General features: G+C 45.3%; 2 protein-coding genes across 4 annotated transcripts; both read right to left on the bottom strand.

Moving 5' to 3' along the window:
* Positions 1–1,051: 1,051 nt before the first annotated feature.
* Positions 1,052–9,441, bottom strand: RAD1 (RAD1 checkpoint DNA exonuclease). Its single transcript, XM_069964772.1, has 6 exons — positions 9,345–9,441; positions 6,785–6,988; positions 5,446–5,554; positions 3,251–3,509; positions 2,898–2,996; positions 1,052–1,794 (listed from the first exon to the last, which is right to left on the bottom strand). Exons 2-6 carry the CDS (start codon positions 6,977–6,979, stop codon positions 1,611–1,613), a joined length of 846 nt encoding a protein of 281 aa, XP_069820873.1. The 5' UTR covers positions 6,980–6,988; positions 9,345–9,441; the 3' UTR covers positions 1,052–1,610.
* Positions 9,442–10,466: 1,025 nt separating this feature from the next.
* Positions 10,467–19,363, bottom strand: TTC23L (tetratricopeptide repeat domain 23 like). 3 transcript variants are annotated; one of them, XM_069964774.1, is made up of 12 exons: positions 19,312–19,352; positions 17,976–18,053; positions 17,452–17,626; positions 15,328–15,451; positions 14,288–14,444; positions 13,766–13,891; positions 13,327–13,504; positions 13,066–13,174; positions 12,827–12,954; positions 12,401–12,538; positions 12,201–12,283; positions 10,467–11,013 (listed from the first exon to the last, which is right to left on the bottom strand). In XM_069964774.1, exons 2-12 carry the CDS (start codon positions 17,987–17,989, stop codon positions 10,992–10,994), a joined length of 1,254 nt encoding a protein of 417 aa, XP_069820875.1. In that variant the 5' UTR covers positions 17,990–18,053; positions 19,312–19,352; the 3' UTR covers positions 10,467–10,991. The 3 variants fall into 3 exon arrangements, with proteins under 3 accessions (XP_069820875.1, XP_069820876.1, XP_069820874.1); XM_069964775.1 differs by lacking the exon at positions 17,976–18,053 and having other exon boundaries at positions 19,312–19,363; XM_069964773.1 differs by lacking the exons at positions 17,976–18,053; positions 19,312–19,352 and adding an exon at positions 17,857–17,968.
* Between the last annotated feature and the right edge of the window lie 965 nt (positions 19,364–20,328).

A 20,328-nucleotide genomic window follows, 5' to 3' on the forward strand; every position in this document is an offset into this window, starting at 1 on the left:
ACAACAGGTGGGGAACACTGCTAAAAGTCATTGCGTGTTCTACATTCTTTCTAATATACTTTGTGTATCAATTCCTCTGTTCCTTCTGTCATTGAATGGAAACATTAGATGGACATCAGAGCTTATATATCTGTCATGTTATGTATGTGACAGCCAATGGCGGGAGGCCTCAATAGGAGCATAAGGTCCAATGGTCGTCACTGGATCATCATATTGGTGGTAGACCAGGGGTAGCAGATCAGGTCTGTCTGGGGTATGTAGATCATAGGTGACCTGACCAATCTGCCTTAAAATCTGCCCCCATTCCACAAAATAGAGGATAACTAGCTTATTAGTGGGGGTCCAACCCCTAGAACCATCACTGATCATAAGAACAGAGGTCAATTATTCCCTAACTCAGGGATGAGAAACCTACCTCCCAATATGGAACTGTATCATGACCAGGGCTTGTGCAGCCCTGCAGTTCCCAACACAGCCATTGTCAGCAGTAGAGAGCCCCTGTCCTCCCTTACTGCTGCCATGTCAACATATATATATATATTTTTTACATTTGCTTTTCAAATCAACTGGTGCTATAAAGTGCCAGAAATCTATTAAAAATCTTCCGGTTTTCAGCTGCTGTATGTCCTGCAGGAAGTGGTGGATTCTTTCCAGTCTGACACAATACTCTCTGCTGCCACCTCTGTCCATGTCAGGAACTGTCCAGAGCAGTTGAGGTTTCCTATAGGGATTTGCTACTGCTCTGGACAGTTCCTGACATGGACAGAGGTGGCAGCAGAGAGCACTGGGTCAGACTGGAAAGAATACACCACTTTCTGCAGGACCTACAGCAGCTGATAAGTACTGGAAGACTGGAGATTTTTTTTCTTCTTCTATAGAAGTAAGTAACAAATCTCTGGCACTTTCAGACACTACGTGATTTGAAAGATATTCCTAATGGGGTACTCCTTTAAAGAAATGTGAAAAAAAATAAAAATAAATATTCACTATAATACTTCTATACAAGCAATATATGTTATCATATGGGTGGAGAATATATAAGGGAATAGAATTGCTTATATAAATATTTATTGAAAAAACTAAACAAAAAGTTGCATTGAACAATAAAGTTATGTACATTCAACAGCCTATAGAAAAATATACAGTGCAGTCTCCTCACATCACTCCCATTGTATCTTTCCGATACATTTCCCTCATAGTCCAGATCCCCAATAACCATGGGGCGTCAGTCTTAATTCTAGCAGGGTTTCCGCTGTGGGTTCTTTTCTTACTTTTTTTCCGTTCCTGAGAAAGTTGGGTGCCACTCAAAAGTTCAAGCTTTTTTTTATACATGTTTGTAACAGATTTTTTTTCGTGGGGGTTTTAGGACCTTTTACAGCTGGTTTATAGGCGTTTTCTTCCAATTTTCAATCTATTTTTTTTTACACCTTTTAATACAATGGTTAAAGGGGTTATTCAGGCGCTGGCTGCTATCTTCCATAAACAGCGCCTCTCCTGTCCCTAGGTTGGGTGTGGTATTGCAGCTCAGTTCCGTTGAATGGAGCCGAAATGTAATAACACACACAACCTGAGCACAGGGGTGGCGCTGTTTTTGCAATCAAGTAGAAAATCTATGATTCTCCGTCCTGGACCTCCTCATCCGGGCAGCAGTAATACTCCACAAAGCAGATCTGTCCGTCCTCGTTCCTGACCATGTACTGCAGCGACAGGAAGCCTCTGTTATCCGTCCGTATAGACACCTTACAGGACAGGGCCAGGGCCTTGATAGATGGCTTCAGCAAGGAGATTTTATACCTACAATACAGAAGAAAGAAAGCAGCATAAGTCCCGGAATAAAGTGTACAAGTCATAAAAAAAAATAATGGAGACATGTCAGAAGGATGTCAGCACTATATATTTCTGAAGCTACTTTTTACAGCATTAAAGGAGTATTCTAGTGGGGAAACACACACACACATATATATATATACACACATTATAATATATATATTATATATATATATATATATTTTTTATTTTTTTTTTTTTCTTTAATATGTAACTGTGCGGGGACCAGGCCTTGAGCAGGCCTGCAGTTCCAGACGCAGCCGAGTGTCCACAATGAATTTAAAAAAAATAAAAATATGACCATACACAAAGTTATATAAATTTACCGTAGACATTTAAATAGGTATTCTGGCAAAAAGTCTTTCAAATCAACTGGTTAAAAAAAAAAAAAAAAAGTTATACAGATTTGTAATTTACTTTAAAAATCTCCCACCTTCCAGTACTAGACTTGTAATTTATTAATCTATTAAAAAATCTCCATTCTTCAATTACTTATCAGCTGCTGTATGCCCTGGAGGAAATGGTGTATTCTTTCCTTTCTCTGCTCTCTGCTGCCACCTCTGTCTATGTCAGGAACTGTCCAGTGCAGTAGCAAATCCCCATAGAAATCCTCTCCTGCTCTGGACAGTTCCTGACATGGACAGAGGTGGCAGCAGAGAGCACTGTGTCAGACTGGAAAGAATACACCACTTCCTGCAGGACATGCAGCAGCTGATAAGTAATTGAAGACTGGAGATTTAAAAATTTTAAATCTATATAACTTTATTACAACAGTTGATTTGAAAGAAAAGAAAAAAAAAACTATTTCCTACAGAGTTTCCCTTTAAATTACTGGTACCACCTTGAGTAGATGGGACTTTCTTTTTAATCTTTTTTTTTTTTTTTGCGGGCACATATATCGTTATAGAACAATTAAGAATCTGATTTGAAAGAATTCCTGTCCGTGTTTCATGGCATCCATGACGGTCAGCGAATGACAATAAAACTAGCACATTGTAAGATACAGACAAGGAGAACTGTGGTCCTGATCTGGTAGCATGTGACCATGCTGGGATGTCCGGTCACTATACCTGTTGGTCTGGGTCTGGGTGCAGTGAAATGCTTCAATCAGATCAGAATCTTTGGGATAGTCCAGGTGGGCGCTTCCTGCGTTCCCGAATGTGGATAACCTATTCCAGCAAGACAGACATTATATATCAGTAACCTCCTCCAGTGCAGGGAAGGGCTGTCCTCATACAAACTACAATTCCCATCATGCCTGGACAGCCAAAGCTAAAGCTTTGGATGTCCAGGCATGATGGGAATTGTAGTTTTGCAACAGCTGGAGGGCCTGATGTTCCCCATCAGTTCCTGATACAAGTGAGGAGAACTTTATTAACAAAACAACATGAAGACAACAAAAGATGCGCACTGGCGCCCATACCTTAGGTATGGTTTGTCAGGAGACATGGTGATCTGCAGGAAGTCGCTGCTCATGTCCAGCTCGGAGAACGCCTCTCGCAGCCCGTCTGACTGCAGGATGATCTTATTCAGGACATTGGTGCTGCAGAAATCAAAGTCCAGGGTCTCCTCGGGCTCCTGGGTGTGAATCTTACACACGGTCACCACCCCTCCTTCCTCTAGAAATAGGGAGAGGGGGTGGCCGTAGCCCTCGTAGCACATCTTTAAGGCCGTGCATGTAGCTGTAAGAGAGTTTGGAATAGTTTTCAGGACTTTACATGAAAAGAAGCAGGTCATTGGTAATGGCATTAACCCCTTAAGGTCAAAGCCAATTTTCGTTTTTGCGTTGTTGCTTTTTCCATTTTATGTTTAAAAGGCCATAGCGCTTGCATTTTTTCACCTAGAGACCCACATGAGCCCTTATTTTTTGCAAAACCAAGTGTACTTTGCAATGACAGGCATTATTTTTCCATAACATATGCTGCAAAACCAAAAAAAAAAAAAATCATTTGCGCTGTCAAATAAAAAAAAAAAACGAATTTGTTTTGATTTCGGGGAGTTTTGCATTAACGCCGTTCGCCCTATGGTAAAACTGACTGGTTACGCACGTTCCTCAAGTCGTTACGATGTATAACTTTTATATTATGTGATGGCCTGTAAAAAATTCAAACCATTGTTAACAAATATACATTCCTTAAAATCGCTCCATTCCCAGGCTTATAGCGCTTTTATCCTTTGGTCTATGGGGCGGTGTCAGGTGTCATTTTTTGCGCCATGATGTGTTCTTTCTATCGGTACCTTGATTGCGCATATACGACTTTTTGATCGCTTTTTATTAAATTTTTTCTGGATTTGATGCGACCAAAAATGCGCAATTTTGCACTTTGGAATTTTTTGACAGCTGCATTGAAGTGCTCAATTAGCCGGCGCGGCAACGGGACCCACGCCGGCTAATAGAGGCGCTCCCCGGCTGCAGATTGCAGCCAGAAGCGGTGCCGTTCAGAGCGGGGTCCCGGCGGGATCCCGCTCTGAACACCCCCCGCGGCACCATTGAGGTACCAGGTACGTCATGGGTCGCTAAGGGGTTAAAGGGGAACTCTGGCAATAAAAATTATTTTAAATCAACTGGTGTCGGAAAGTCATATAGATTTGTAGTTTACTTTTATTTAAAATCTCCAGTCTTCCAGTACTTATCAGCTGCTGTATGTCCTGCAGGAAGTGGTATATTCTTTCCAGTCTGACACAGTGCTCTCTGCTGCCACCTCTGTCCATCTCAGGAACTGTCCAGAGCAGTAGCAAATCCCCATAGAAAACCTCTCCTGCTCTTGACAGTTCCTGAGATGGACAGAGGTGGCAGCAGAGAGCACTGTGTCATGCAGGAAAGAATACACCACTTCCTGCAGGACATACAGCAGCTGGTAAGTACCGGAAGGCTTGAGATTTTTACATAAGTAATTTATAAATCTCTATAACTTTCTGACACTAGTGAAATAATTTTTCTTAAAACAAAAAACTAGAGTACCCCTTAAAGAATCAGGACAAACAAAACTCTAAGACCTTATTCACATGTCCTGTAAAATCGTCTATGGTCATAGATCTGCGACCACAGACAATTTTAGGGTCCATTTACTCCTGTGTGCATTCATACCATCTGTGCTGTCATCCCTGCCGTGATCCTTGCCGCGGAAAAAAATAGGACAGGGCATAGTGCGGATGGTGGCACCGATGCCTCCCCCCACTCCTGTCACCGGCTGGTGTCTCTCCCAGCTCCCATCTCCCCCGCTCCTGTCACAGCTCAGGTCTCTCCCCCGCTCCTGTCACAGCTCAGGTCTCTCCCCCGCTCCTGTCACTGCTCAGGTCTCTCCCCCCTCCTGTCAGCGCTCAGGTCTCTCCCCAGCTCCTGTCACCGCTCAGGTCTCTCCCCCGCCTGTCACCGCTCAGGTCTCTCCCCTGCTCGTGTCTCTCCCTGCTCCGCCCCTGGACAACACCAGCGCCTCCCAATCGCCAACCCAGCTGTTTTTCATGGATCACGGAGTGGACTCACGGTCCCTAAAAAACACTGGGCATATGAATGAGGCCTAAGTAAACTGCCTCATCCACTCACAAAGCATTAGACAGAATGCTGCAATGCTGCCCTGGAGTCTTCACAGTCCCTCTGTTCAAGCTGAATATAGTTACCTGGTGCGGCGCTGGCCCCGAAAATAGACAAACAGTCGAGAAGGACGGTCAGATTTACACGAAACACGACAGAATCCTCCCGAACGTTGAATTCTTGAAATATCCCGGCCTGTTATACAGATAGGGGCAGACAAGTTACACAACAGACATATTCATATACATTAGGGTGACGTTTCATTACATCAGATGGAAAGTGGCTCAGGCAGCATGATGGATGACAGCAGCAGCAGGGACAAGTGCAAGTGTGTGATGGTGCAGGGGGTAAGGTAAAATACTGAATGCATCACAGAATAGAGGGGTTATCCAGGATTAGAAAAGAACAGCTACTTCCTTGCAAGAACTGAAAAAAAACTAAATAGGGGGCTCTACCAAGGATAATTAAGTGTTCTATGTGATTCGTAATTAAATAAAATATTTTTGTAATTTCTCATAATTTCTAGTGGAGTGCATTCTTGATGTCTAGTCTTTGCTTTTTTTGGTTCCTTGCAAAAACAGCGCCACCCCTGTCCTCAGGTTGTGTGTGGTATTACAACTCAGCTCCATTCACTTGAACTGAGCTGCAATTCCACACCCAACCTGAGGAGAGGAGTGGTGCTGTTCTTGAAAAGGAGCGGCCATGTATTTCTAAGCATGGATAATCCCTTTTAACTCACTATATGCTAAACCGGGGGCTTAGCTCAGTTTTAAGTGTTAAATGTTGCCGGGGCGGCAAGGCATACAGCATACCCCTCTAAAGTGAGAATACAGGAGCAGGGACCACTGTCGATTGACAGAAGTCTCTGCTCTTGTACGTAAACTGTGGGTATAGGATGCCATGTAATGTATGTGCAGGAGCAGTCCCTCCTGTCACACAACAGCCCTGTCCCTGCTCCTGTACACTAGGTATATGCTGTACGCTTTTCTGCTTAGTTTGGTGTGCCGGGCACAGCTCACCCAGCCTGGCAAATATGCAGGGTTCACACTAGGTTTTTGCAAAAAATGGATGCGTGTGTGCATCCGTTTTGATCCATTTTTCCATTGACTTCCATTATAAAAACAACGGATCAGTTTTCATTCGCGTACACAAAAACGTGGTCGACCTAATTTTTCGCTAAAAAAAAACAACTGATCCTTTTTTTTTTTTTTTTTATAATGGAAGTTAATAGAAAACGGATCAAAAGACACACACATGCATCCATTTTTTTTCTATCCTTAGTGTGAACCCAGCCTTAGCAGCATATAGTGTACACAACTACTACTACAGAACCTACTCCTGTATGAATCCAGATCAAATTTGAGAGACGATCAGACCCGCATTTTGCTCATCCATTGCTATAAACATCGGTGCGGAGGCTCCTACCTGAATGAAGGCGTTGGCCTGCAAACATTTCGCATTTTCCACCGTGACTTTAAGTCCATTGCTGGTGGCGAAGCAGGACGCGTGGTCTTTGAAGTGAATGGCCTTCAGGATGTTGGAGAGGTTGCGGACATTGTCCAAGCTGCAGGAGAATACGTACTGAGCTTCATCCACCTCCGGCTGAGACAGAGACGACATGCTGGAGACCTAAACGTCATGTGAAAATCAAGACGCGCATGTAAAAAACGCAGCGATACGGTACATGTGAAGGCACCCTTAATGAAAACTCAGCACTTGGACAAGTATGTATGTCAGGTGGGGAAGTAGTGGGCGTACTCAGCAGCTGAACCTACTCCATGAACTACAGAGACACCCAGTGACATCAGCCGACACCTGCTGTCAGTGACAGGCATCAGATGCCAGACGTTTAACCTCTTAGTTGCCATTGTCGACACCAATCAAAGCATCTACACTGTTGCATGATGGATTTTGGACCTGTAACGCCTCTTGACTGTAAACCCTTCCCTGCATCACACCCAGAAGAGTCCTGTCTAGTCCAAAGTGGTTCTGGGTGTAAAGAAAAGGGGGTTATCCATCATTAGAAAAACATGGCCACTTTCTTCTACAGACAGCGCCACTCTTGTCTCAAGTTCAGATGTGGTTTGCGATTAAAGCAAAACTGTACACATGTAACCACCCCCCAAACCTCAAGTACTGTTCGTCTCCTCTGCTGAAGTCCTTTTTGGTCATGTGTTTTATAATGCACCCAGCGACGTGGTTTGCCAGAAAAACGTTCTTTACTCTGCCTCAGCTGGGTCAGTAGCTGAGTTAATGAGGCGTCCGTGCCCTAGGCTAGGTAAGCCTCTCCTTCCTGGTCACCTGTCACCGCCCCCCCCCCCCCCCCCCCCCCCCCCCCCAGTAGCAATCATCGTCATCATGTTTCCGCACATGCGTCATAGTGTCCGAAGCAGCACAGGCACACTGGGGCGGTCAGAATTCTTGTTATGCGGTGCAAGTGAGGTGAGAGTTAGGGTCCATTTACACAGAAAGATTTGAAGCCGAAGCAAGGAACGGATTTGAAAAAAGGAGAAATCCAGTCTTTCCTTTATGACCTGATCTCTGTTTATAGTCTGTTCCTGGTTTTGGCTTCAAATCGTTGTCAGATAATCTTTCTGTGTAAATGGACCCCAACAGGCTACACTTTGCAGCCACTCTGACAGCGCCTATGCTAGGTGAAGATGGTGCAGGTGCACTGACAAGGTGCACCTCAGTTTGCCTGCGCCGCCTGGAAACATAATAACGACAATAGCTGTGTTGGCAGTGTGATGCGGGGCCCCCCTCTGTGTGTCGGCAGTGTGATGCGGGGCCCCTCTCTGTGTGTCGGCAGTGTGATGCGGGGCCCCTCTCTGTGTAGTATCAGTGTGATGCGGGGCCCCTCTCTGTGTGTCGGCAGTGTGATGCGGGGCCCCTCTCTGTGTGTCGGCAGTGTGATGCGGGGCCCCTCTCTGTGTGTCGGCAGTGTGATGCGGGGCCCCTCTCTGTGTGTCGGCAGTGTGATGCGGGGCCCCTCTCTGTGTGTCGGCAGTGTGATGCGGGGCCCCTCTCTGTGTAGTATCAGTGTGATGCGGGGCCCCTCTCTGTGTAGTATCAGTGTGATGCGGGGCCCCTCTCTGTGTAGTATCAGTGTGATGCGGGGCCCCTCTCTGTGTAGTATCAGTGTGATGCGGGGCCCCTCTCTGTGTAGTATCAGTGTGATGCGGGGTCCCTCTCTGTGTATTATCAGTGTGATGCGGGGCCCCTCTCTGTGTAGTATCAGTGTGATGCGGGGCCCCTCTCTGTGTAGTATCAGTGTGATGCGGGGCCCCTCTCTGTGTAGTATCAGTGTGATGCGGGGCCCCTCTCTGTGTAGTATCAGTGTGATGCGGGGCCCCTCTCTGTGTGTCGGCAGTGTGATGCGGGGCCCCTCTCTGTGTAGTATCAGTGTGATGCGGGGCCCCTCTCTGTGTAGTATCAGTGTGATGCGGGGCCCCTCTCTGTGTAGTATCAGTGTGATGCGGGGCCCCTCTCTGTGTAGTATCAGTGTGATGCGGGGCCCCTCTCTGTGTAGTATCAGTGTGATGCGGGGCCCCTCTCTGTGTGTTGGCAATGTGAGATCGTGGCCCAAAATATAGATTTTTTTTTTAAATTCACAAATTTGTGCGGTCACTTGGATGCCAACCGCTGGGTACTTTTGCCCTGAGTTACGATGACGTCACGACACAAACTATTCCTGTCCGTGGGCGAGAAGCGGCAATAACTGGTGTATCAACAAACAAGGAGGGGGCTTCATGGGGTCACAAGGGGCTAACATGGAATAAATGCAGTAATGAGCAATGGTTTCCAGCATATGGCTCTCCAGCTATTGCCAAACTACAACTTCCAGCAAGCTTAGACACACTGCATGCTGGGACTTGTAGTTCTGCAGCTGCTGTACAGCCACAGGTTGTCTCCAGACTTCAAACAAGAACTATAAATACTTCATGTAATAAGTTTGTCCCACATATAAAGTAACACATACACTCACCTCTATACCATGTGACAGAAAGCGCCAAGCCTCACATCACGTGACTCCCCCGGCCCAATGATCCTCTACAAGAGAAAAAAAATGCGTTCCATCGTGGAACGCATAAGGACCTGCGCAGACCTGAATTAACAGCGACCCAATGGAGGAGGTTAGTTTTATGATCGACATTTTAAGCAACAAATCAGGGTAGATGCTGTTTCTAAGTAAGCTAAAGGACCTTTGATGACATCATGCCCATGTGACCAGCTGCTTGTGGGGGCGGGGCTAGGCTCCGTTGGCTGTGTTCCCGCGCTTTCCTGTCAGAACAGGAGCGGAGGGATAGTGATAATGTCCTCCTGCTGTGCACAGTGATACATGTCAGAGGACAGAGCTGTAACTGCTGTGTATCTGTCAGATGTTACCAGTGCCTCAAGTGATTGACAGATGTTCTGCAGCAGCTGCTATTACTGCCAGACTCATTACTAATCACAAGGGTCCCTACCATAAATATTATCCCTTCATGTCACCCTTCAGCTTATTTTAGCAGTTTTGCTTCTAAAGATGTTCTGCAGCAGCTGCTATTAATGCTAGGCTTTGATCATAGTATAGAATGTATATAATGACCAGTGTACTATGCAAATGGTTTAGTATGTGGAAAATATACACAGAAAGATGGCTGACCTCTCGTGCAGTAATATGTACCAGGATCACCACACATATCTGCCCTGATGCACATTTCAGCCCCTGACTGTCAAGTGGATGCAAAAACATGTCGGGGGAGGTGCGCATGGCGATCCCACTGATTCCCACTCATTTACGCCATCATACACCACTCTTTTAGTAGGGTCATCTGTAGATAGGTGATAAGTGTTCCAAAAAATGTGTCTTTGTATCCCAAATAAATAAATATTTCTACTGAATCAACGTGTAAAGTAAAATCATTTTATTCAGGTCTTCAATCAAATCTTTAATAAAAACAATCTCATCAGTATCTGATCAGGAGGTCTGACCTCTACAGCGGCGCTTTCCAGCTGCTGCAAAACTACAGCTCCCACCCCATGATTCAAACTAGTTTTGCAGCAGCTGGAAAGCAATAATGCTGCCTTTTTTTTTTGTTTTAGTTGCCCCCATAAAGGGGACAGAGTAGGATTCTTCTACATTTCTTTGACTCAGTTATCAATAATACAAGAACTTCTGTAGTTAGAGTAGGACTAGTGATATATGTGATGTTAGGTAGTCACATTATATACAGTATATACAGTAGTCTCTTTTTGTGGGAATGAACCACAAGAGTGATATCGGGTCACAACATGGCTGTACCCTTTACATGGCTAGTTAGTCACATCCCATAGTAATGAGTGGTGCCGTGGCCAACTCAGCCGATGGATGAACCATCACAGGTGTCATGGCATCTAGTTGTGGTCTATATTCTTGATATACTGCATAAGAGGGCACATGTATATAACCACCTACATGTATGGCCCAGCTCTAACATCACCGGCTGATGTGACGCCATTTTCATGTGGTCACCTATTATACAGGATCAGGCAGACTCTTTAAGGTTTTCTCTGTTCTGTAAGATTACTGTTTATTCTTTGTTCCTGAGACGCAGGGGGTTCTTCATTAGCTGGTAGGATACAGATCTTAGAACCTGAAGTCGTATAAGATTTAATCCCCACTTGCCCCAGACCTGCAAAGAGGAAAGGCACATTAGACTCCCGTAGGCTAAGGGTCCTGTTACATATTATTATATACAGGGTGATATTATTCAGGATGAATACAGATGCAGATAAGGCTGTATTAGACGGGCCGGGCCGAGCCACGCTGTAAATGTGCCACAGTATCCTAGATATGCCAATGGCTCCCGGCCCTGTCAAAAACAGAGCCGCATCGAACTGTATGTGTCCCTGATTAGGAGTGAGTGCAGGAGTGAGGAGCGTCAGCATCTGGTGCTACTTACTTACACTGGCCTGAGCTGCCAAGCCAAGTATCTAGGGTTCCGGGTGCCCCCATAGGGTTCTCTGGGTATCTATGCAGAATTCCGGACAATTATAGAACATGTGCTATAATTTCTGGGCCTATTTTCCAGCATGGACACCTGTCAGGAAATATCCTAAAGGGTGTCTGTGCCTAATAGAATCCTATGGGTGAGGAAATGTATCAGGATACTTATCATCTGCTGTATGTCCTGCATGTAGTGCTGCATTCTTTCCAGTCTTACACAGTCCTCTCTGCTGCCACCCCTGTCCATGTCCAGAACAGTATTAAATCCCCATAGAAAACCTCTCCTGCTCTCAATACTGGAAAGAATACACCACTTCCCAGTGGCGTAGCTACCATAGAGGCAGGGTAGGCAGTTGCTATGCGGCCCGTGCAGGAGGGGGGCCCGAGGGAGAAGGTAAGAGCATGTGTCCTTTTGCCTAACCCCTTATGTACTGCATTGGGTAGGTGACCCAATGTTTACTTGCTGCAACACAAAAAAGGGTTAACAAGCAGAAGACAGAGATCTTTGCTTCACTGCACTGATAACCTCTGTTCTCCAACTGGCAATGAAGTAAGAAAATGTGCAGAGCTCCATGCAGAGGTCAGGGGTTATCAGTGCACCAGCAGTAAAGCAGATATATATATATATATATATATATATATATATATATATATGCGCAGTGCTTTGTGTTGTGCTTTATACAGCCATCAGTCACATACAGTATCCTGAGGAGACTGTCCAACCATCTAATGTGTATGGGAGCCACCTAATTCTCCCCTGCCTGATCGTTTTGTGCTCAGCGATATAAGCTGCCACCAGAGGAGTCTGACAGTGTCTCCTCCATCCTGGGCACATGGACGCTCAGACAGTCCGAGCATACATATATCACCTACTTCTGCAGCGTGGTCAGGAGGTTCTGGGTCTCTTTGCTCTTGTTGTGCTGGGAGCCGTACACCACAGTCTGGATCTCCAGACACTGCAGGAAAGGAATAAGAATTGAATGATTGTGCGGACCCCTACCGTCAATAGTAACCATAATAATAGATCTGAAGGACCTAGTCAGTACAGTACAGGGAGCCATGAGTATTATCACCTTCTTCAGCAGGCGGTAGCCCTTCTGTATTTTCCCATCTGCCAGATGTATGCTGCCCATGATACTAAGTATCTCAGCCACAACCTCGCTGTAGTCCGTCTCTGCGCCCACCGCCTCCTGTAACATCTTATACGCCTCCTACAGGTGAGACCAATAAATATAGATTGACTACATATGGATTAGCCTTTAAAAAAAAAACAAAAAACAGCGCCACCCGTGTCCTCAGGTTCTGTGCGGTATTACAACTCAGCTCCACTAATTACAATGCAACTAAGCTGCAATACCACACACAAACTGAGGACACAGGGGCGCTGCTCCTGGAAGAAATCAGGTTTATCTAATCCCGAATGACTCCTTTGAAGGGGACTGTCCAAGATTGGACAAGTAGGGGGCCCCCAATGCAGCAAATGCCTGGCGCCCCCGTACCTGAGTTTTACCGATCTGTATAAGCCATTTGCTAAATTCCACACACACGTTCAATGTCTGAGGGTGGTCGGGGCCCAGCACCGCCTGATAAATGCCCAGACTCTCTGTAAAATACTTGTCAGCGCTGTCTGGAAATAAGAAAACACAAAGTAATGGCAGAGATTGAGAATAAGTTACCGGAGGGGACATAGATGAAGCCCCTTGTCCCATCCAGACCATATACATTGTTCTTCACTTACCGTTGTATTCTGAATGGCCGGCAGCAGCGTAGGCTTTGGCTAGGAGCAGGCCTGTGTGTGCAGCCTCTTCACTCAGGTTCTTATACACAGCCAGACATATAGAATGGGCCTATAGAGATGGAACACAAGGTCACAGGGTTCCTATCTACTTTATATACCCCTGGTCTGCCTGTGAGGACCATTCAGGCCTCCTAGGGACCGGGGTTCAAATTTAACCGAAGACCTCAGGTCAGACATGTCCTTGATATGAGCAGTGACTACCTGCAACAAGTAGTGGATGGCCTCCTCGTGCTTCTTCCTCATCTGCTCCGTCCTGGCCAGGTCCCGGTATATAGTCATCAGTTCAGGAGAGCTGTCCCCTTCTGAGGAGACCACAATCTGCAGAGCTTGTTCAAAGAAATTCACCGCTAAGCTGAGCTTATCCTGCATCACACAGGCCCTGCAAGATACAGACATGTGTATAGTGTACTATCAGACAATGCTCTGTGAGCTGAACACATCAGCATCTGCAGTCCAGGCTATAGAGCTCACAGAGCATTGTCTAGACTGGATACAATTGTATCACTTCTCAGCTGAGAGCAGGACTAGCTTTGAACAATGTATTAGTCTGGAGTCCAGGCTGTAGAGCTCACAGAGCATTGTCTAGACTGGATACAATTGTCTCCACCGCTAAGCTCAGAGCAGCAATCTCAGCGTTTACCTCCCCAGTGCCAGAGCTATGTCTTTGTCGGATATCTTGCTGAGCACAGACGTCTTCTCCTGAAGTTCTTCCAGTTCTTCCACAATTTTCTCCACTTTCTGCAAACTCAGATACGATTCTCTTCCAGTGTGACCATTAAGGACGACAGCTTGAAAGTAATGGCCGCTGATGTAGCAGAGCCGAGTTCATCATCATGATATCATATTGTTGTCTGTCACATACATATATATATGGCACAAGGGCCATGGAGCTGCCACTGTCTGCTAGGATGAGGAACCCCAGTCCTCCAAGTACTCTGTGCTACTGTGAGCATTCCTACTTATGGAAACCTGCAGCCCTTTAGCAAAACTACAATTCCCATCATGCCTGGATATCTAAAGGTTTGACTGTCCAGACATGATGGGGGTTGTAGTCTGCAGCAGCTGAAGGGCGGCAGGTCTGACACCTGTGTTGTAGAACATGGCTACCTATCATACCGTGACCTGATGGAAAGGTCTCGCTCCTTGGGGTAGTAAAGGATATTTATTCTGTAAGAGGTGCGACACTCCCAGCGTATAGTATATGGTCACCAGTGTTCCCAGGACTTCTCTTTTCTCTTCCTCGGATTTTGACAGGTCCACTCCTCGCAGCAGGATGTTCTTGGCGGATTCAGCGTGTTGTCTTGCCTGGACTGGTAGCCCTAGAGGAAACATGATGGCGGCCATTACTCCTCTGTCCCCATAGGCTGAATACGTCTGCATAATGGTCAATCCATTCACTAATAAGTATTTAGCCCTAGTGGTCGGGGGTTAATACACAGGGTTCCTATTAGTCTATGTCAGGGAAAAGGGAACCTGCCGCCCTCCAGCTGTTGCAAAACTACAATACCCATACACCAAAAGCTTAGGCTGTCCAGGCATGATGGGATTTGTAGTTTTACAATAGCTGGAGGGCGGCAGGTTCTCCTTCCCTGGTCTACGTTGTTAAAGGGTTCTAACTGGATTCATGTCCCAGGTGGTCTAGGGAGGATTCATGTACCTCATAAGATTTAGGGTTTAGCACTATTATCCCTGATGATCTAGAGTTAACATACTTTATATTACCATGGCTTGATGGTCGCTTTAGTTCATTTGCCCTTTAGGACATCATAAAAGGGTGCCCGGATCAGGACTCCTTAGAATAGTAGCTCTGGTGGTTTAGGGGGTTTACTCAGCTGACCTCAGTTCCTAGCGGTCAGCCCCCAACTGATCAGGAAGTTATCCTGTTTAATCTTTGGATAATCCCTTTAAGGGCGAGGGTTTGTCACCATGAGCCCTGGTGATCTAGGACCTATATACTGTATATAACGGCGGCCATGAATTCTAAGCCTATACCTTTTACCTACACTGATACAAAGTATTGAACTATCAAAATCGAGAAAGTTTTAACGAAGTAACTAAAAAGGAAAAGATTAAAAATATATTTAGGAGGCCCGTGTTATTGGCAGAGTGGCCACTAGATGGCAGTATGAAGCTTTGACTCTGTAGACTGTGTAATGGTATCTGAGTGACAGCAGTGATGGGCGCCCTCATCCGACCACTCACCTCTAACTGTGAGGTAACTGTACCCGAGGTCAGCAAATGCCTTGGCCAGTCTCCAGTGGCCATCTCCATGGATGATTCTGCTTAGGGCCACACAGCGGATTAACTCCTTGTGCGCTTTAAGTAACTGGTAAAGAGTTTGAAATAATGAGATGTTAAAACTTTGCAGGAACTAAAAAGTAGGAATCTCTATATATACTTTACTTTGTAATACTTATTATCCTTACATGACTATGGGCAACCGGCAACCTCATGGAAGGGTCTGGTAGCCCCATGACTATGGATAAAGTCAGGAGAGTACCTGGCAGTCCCATGACTATGGATAAAGTCAGGAGAGTACCTGGCAGCCCCATGGCTATGGATAAAGTCAGGAGAGTACCTGGCAGCCCCATGGCTATGGACAAGCTCAGGAGAGTACCTGGCAGCCCCATGGCTATGGATAAAGTCAGGAGAGTACCTGGCAGCCCCATGACTATGGACAAGCTCAGGAGAGTACCTGGCAGCCCCATGGCTATGGACAAGCTCAGGAGAGTACCTGGCAGCCCCATGACTATGGACAAGCTCAGGAGAGTACCTGGCAGCCCCATGACTATGGATAAAGTCAGGAGAGTACCTGGTAGCCCCATGACTATAGATAAAGTCAGGAGAGTACCTGGTAGCCCCATGACTATGGATAAAGTCAGGAGAGTACCTGGTAGCCCCATGACTATGGATAAAGTCAGGAAAGTACCTGGTAGCCCCAATGACTATAGACAAGCTCAGGAGAGTACCTGGTAGCCCCATGACTATAGACAAGCTCAGAAGGGTACCTTGTAGCCTCATGACTCTGGACAAGATCAGGAAAGAACCTGGTAGCCCCCTGACTGGACAAGCTCAGGAGAGTATCTGGTAGCCCCCTGACTGGACAAGTTCAGGAGAGTATCTGGTAGCCCCCTGACTGGACAAGCTCAGGAGAGTATCTGGTAGACCAATGACAATGGATATAGTCAGGAGAGTACCTGGTAGCCCCAGTGACTATGGACAAGCTCAGGAGAGTACCTGGAAGCCACATGGCTATGGATAAGCTCATGGTGGTACCTTGTAGCCCCATGACTATGGACAAGCTCAGGAGAATACCTGGTAGCCCCAGTGACTATGGACAAGCTCAGGAGAGTATCTGGAAGCCACATGGCTATGGATAAGCTCATGGTGGTACCTTGTAGCCCCATGACTATGGACAAGCTCAGGAGAGTACCTGGTAGCCCCATGCCCATGGATAAAGTCAGGATAGTACCTGGTAGCCCCATGACTATGGACAAGCTCAGGAGAGTACCTGGTAGCTCCATGACTATGGATAAAGTCAGGAGAGTACCTGGTAGCCCCATTACTATGGATAAAGTCAGGAGAGTACCTGGTAGCCCCATGACTATGGACAAGCTCAGGAGAGTACCTGGTAGCTCCATGACTATGGATAAAGTCAGGAGAGTACCTGGTAGCCCCATTACTATGGATAAAGTCAGGAGAGTACCTGGTAGCCCCATGACTATGGATAAAGTCAAGAGAGTACCTGGTAGCCCCATGACTATGGATAAAGTCAGGAGAGTACCTGGTAGCCCCATGACTATGGATAAAGTCAAGAGAGTACCTGGTAGCCCCATGACTATGGATAAAGTCAGGAGAGTACCTGGTAGCCCCATTACTATGGATAAAGTCAAGAGAGTACCTGGTAGCCCCATGACTATGGATAAAGTCAGGAGAGTACCTAGTGGCCCCATGACTATGGACAAGGTCAGGAGAGTACCTGGTAGCCCCATGACTATGGATAAAGTCAGGAGAGTACCTAGTGGCCCCATGACTATGGACAAGGTCAGGAGAGTACCTGGTAGCCCCATGACTATGGATAAAGTCAGGAGAGTACCTGGTAGCCCCATGACTATGGATAACGTCAGGAAAGTACCTGGTAGCCCCATGACTATGGACAAGGTCAGGAGAGTACCTGGTAGCCCCATGACTATGGATAAAGTCAGGAGAGTACCTGGTGGCCCCATGACTATGGGCAAGCTCAGAGTGGGGTCTATACTTGAATATTAAGGACAACTTCAGGAGTGTATCTAGCAGCCCCATGGCTAAGGACAGTCTTATAGTCACCTGGTTGTCTTGGTTGTACCGTTCCGCCATCCGCTGAGCCCTGGATAGTTTCTCCACAGGAAGCGCCTGGTTCTTCAGGTCATGAAGAGAGGGTTCTGGTCCGTCATGTGACCTCTCCGTATAGTCTAATACGCTGCCATCTTCTTCATTAATGGAGGTGGTCGTCTTCGGGGTCCTGTTCAGCAATGAACCATGTTAGCTCTCAAGCTCTTGTCCCTTGTTATACCACTTTATGCAAACCAACATGGCCGCCATTATGGCTTCTATAATTTGGCATGTACTATGTTAGGGGTACTGTGAATGATTCTATAGGGACACTGGTAATCTCACAGAGGATGTAATGTGTATGGGCAGCTTTTTCTGAGCCTCGTACATGTACTATGGTCAGTGCCGCCATATACATACGTGCACAGAGATCCAGGCTCTTCGTATGTGGAGTCAGTGGGGATACGGATAGGGACGGACGACATTACCACCCAGATGCCTGGAAGAGAAACAACATGGATTTAACATGTAAGCATTACATCAGTCCTGGCATCTACCAACTGTGGGGTCCTGGCCATCACATGACTGCGGCGCAACACACCGCCAAGCTCTTCGTCCTGTACCGAAACACAGTCCAATAAAAATTAAAAAAAATGACAAATTTTAGGGGCAATGAAAATCTATAACCATATATAAAATGCACCCAAAAACATTTTTTTTTCTTTTTCTTTTGTCTTTAACATTTTTCCTATAGTCTTGAAAAAAAGGGGATCATAAATAAAAAAAAAAATCTTCAAAAAACACATAAACACTATGAAAACTTTTAACACTTTTTTTTTAAAAGAAGAATTTAAAAAATTTTAGTGATTTTTTTTCTCTAAAATGCTAACATATATAAATATATTTTTTAATAAGAAAAAAAAATCTACCTACAACACATATTTTTCTTGCTTTTAATGTTTTTGTGACTTTTTAATTCAAAATAATAATAATAATAATAATCATCTCTGGCTATGTGGTTTTTCGGAAACCTTCACACTGTGGTGATTTTCTGGCCTTTTTTTGTTGGTGGGGGGGGCGTTTTTGACTTTATGTGCGAATAATTACTTTTGTGGTTTAGGCATTTTTGCGTGTCGCGGTTTGCAAAAGAAAAAAGCACCAAACCCTTTTGAAAAAAACTGCTGCAGAGCCTCAAAAACACCAGAAAGGAGAGGAAAATGCCACCCCCCAAAAAACGCCGTGTGGGTAGGGCATATCATAAACTTCCACTAACATCTAGCTGTTGGGGTTTTTCCACACACAAAAAAAAAGCCATGGGTGTGGTAAAAACGCCATAAAAATACCACCCATGTCCAAAATGTTATACAATTAAAAACTATAAAAAAAATACAAATAAATGCAATCTAAAAGCATTAAAAACAGTTCAAAAACTGCAGTTGCAGAAGTCCTCAAGGCACGCTCACACAAATCTGTGCCAATTTCCGCATTCAAATCATCACATTTTTGCATGAAAAAACATTTCCCATCGACGTCAGAGATTCTTTAATGTGGACGAAAAAGTTAAGCGCTTTATGTCGCAATTCTGCCCCTTTCCACATAGATTCTCCCCTTGAAATCAATGAAAGTGTTAAAATTCAGGTAGAAATTTGCATCAAAATCTACATTTTGTGGAAATTTCAAGAGAGAATTTTCCGCCTCTTAATTGTGCTGTGTGAACATGTCCTTAAAGCTCTCATCCTCCCAGTGTACAGATATACAGAGAAATCTGATAACTCCGTGAAGTTTACTAATTCATAGAGGTCCAGATCCCTCTAAATCTTTACAAGTGGTATTCCCCTTTAAGAAAGCAATAGTGAGCAGTAATGTGCGGTATACCTCACACCGGATCTTTCTCTCTGTGTTCTGCTTCCTCAGTGTTTTACCTGTTTACACTTGTTGCTATGGAGATGTAGTTCAACGGGGGCGTGGTTAGAGCACTCGGCATTGTGGGAGCTGGTTGCTTCTCCTCCATGTTCATTGTGGTTTCTGCCAGGAAGTAGATTATAGGGAACAGAATCCTGAGAAGTGGCGGGAGCGGAGCCGTGTGCTGACTGTGGTGGGGGCACATTTCTGGCTGCGTCCATGTTTACTGTATAGGCCAGTAGTGGTCCTAGCATTTAAAGGGATTATCCAGAATTAGAAAAAACACAGCTACTTTATTTTAAAAATAGCGCCACCCCTGTACACAGGTTGTGCATGGTATTATAATTAAGCTCCATTTACTTCAATGGAACTGAGCTGCAAAACCCACAACTAAACTGGAGACTGGAAGAAAGCGCACATGTTTTCCTAAGCCTGGTTAACCCCTTTAAAGGTCTTTACCACTTTACTTGGCATACCAAAAGAGTGTCATGCGGGCCTCTGGGTGGCACCCGTCAGGGATGGAATAGAGCAAACTTAAGTGCTATTTCATTAAAGGGGTTATCCAGAATTAGAAAGACATGGCGGCCTCGTTCCATAAACAGCGCCACCCCTGTACTCAGGTTGTGTCGGCATTACAGTTAGACTATTTACTTGGTAAGAACTGAGCTGCAATACCACACCCAAACTGAGGACATGAGAGGCGCTGCTTCTGGAAGAAAGGGGCCATGTTTTTGTAATACTGGATAACCTCTATAATGCGATGCAAAACGATCACAGGGCAAACTCGCTCCATATCAGGTGTATTAAAAATAATTATCGTTTTTATTTACAAAAACAATGACAAAGCACACACAATACAATAAACATAATCTTTGGGGAAAAAAATTGCTTATAAAAAAAAAATATATAAAATAAGAACAAGTGTTTTGGGTATCTCTGCACCTGCCTTGGCCAATACAGTAGCAGTATGCTATTACTAAGAAGAGTACA

This window comes from Dendropsophus ebraccatus, chromosome 3, assembly GCF_027789765.1.
Source record: "Dendropsophus ebraccatus isolate aDenEbr1 chromosome 3, aDenEbr1.pat, whole genome shotgun sequence".
Classification (NCBI taxonomy): Eukaryota; Metazoa; Chordata; class Amphibia; order Anura; family Hylidae; genus Dendropsophus; species Dendropsophus ebraccatus.

Excerpts from the sequence above, each read along its gene's own strand:
- RAD1 (XM_069964772.1), bottom strand. The coding sequence starts at position 6,979 with ATGTCGTCTCTGTCTCAGCCGGAGGTGGATGAAGCTCAGTACGTATTC. Across the intron at positions 3,510-5,445 it reads CGGGGCCAGCGCCGCACCAG|CTACATGCACGGCCTTAAAG; the intron begins GTAACTATATTC and ends ACTCTCTTACAG. Across the intron at positions 1,795-2,897 it reads ACCCAGACCCAGACCAACAG|GTATAAAATCTCCTTGCTGA; the intron begins GTATAGTGACCG and ends TCTGTATTGTAG.
- TTC23L (XM_069964773.1), bottom strand. The coding sequence starts at position 17,921 with ATGTCGTCCGTCCCTATCCGTATCCCCACTGACTCCACATACGAAGAG. Across the intron at positions 13,892-14,287 it reads TCGCACCTCTTACAGAATAA|TGGAAGAGAATCGTATCTGA; the intron begins ATATCCTTTACT and ends TAATGGTCACAC. Across the intron at positions 12,284-12,400 it reads GCTACCGCCTGCTGAAGAAG|TGTCTGGAGATCCAGACTGT; the intron begins GTGATAATACTC and ends CCTTTCCTGCAG.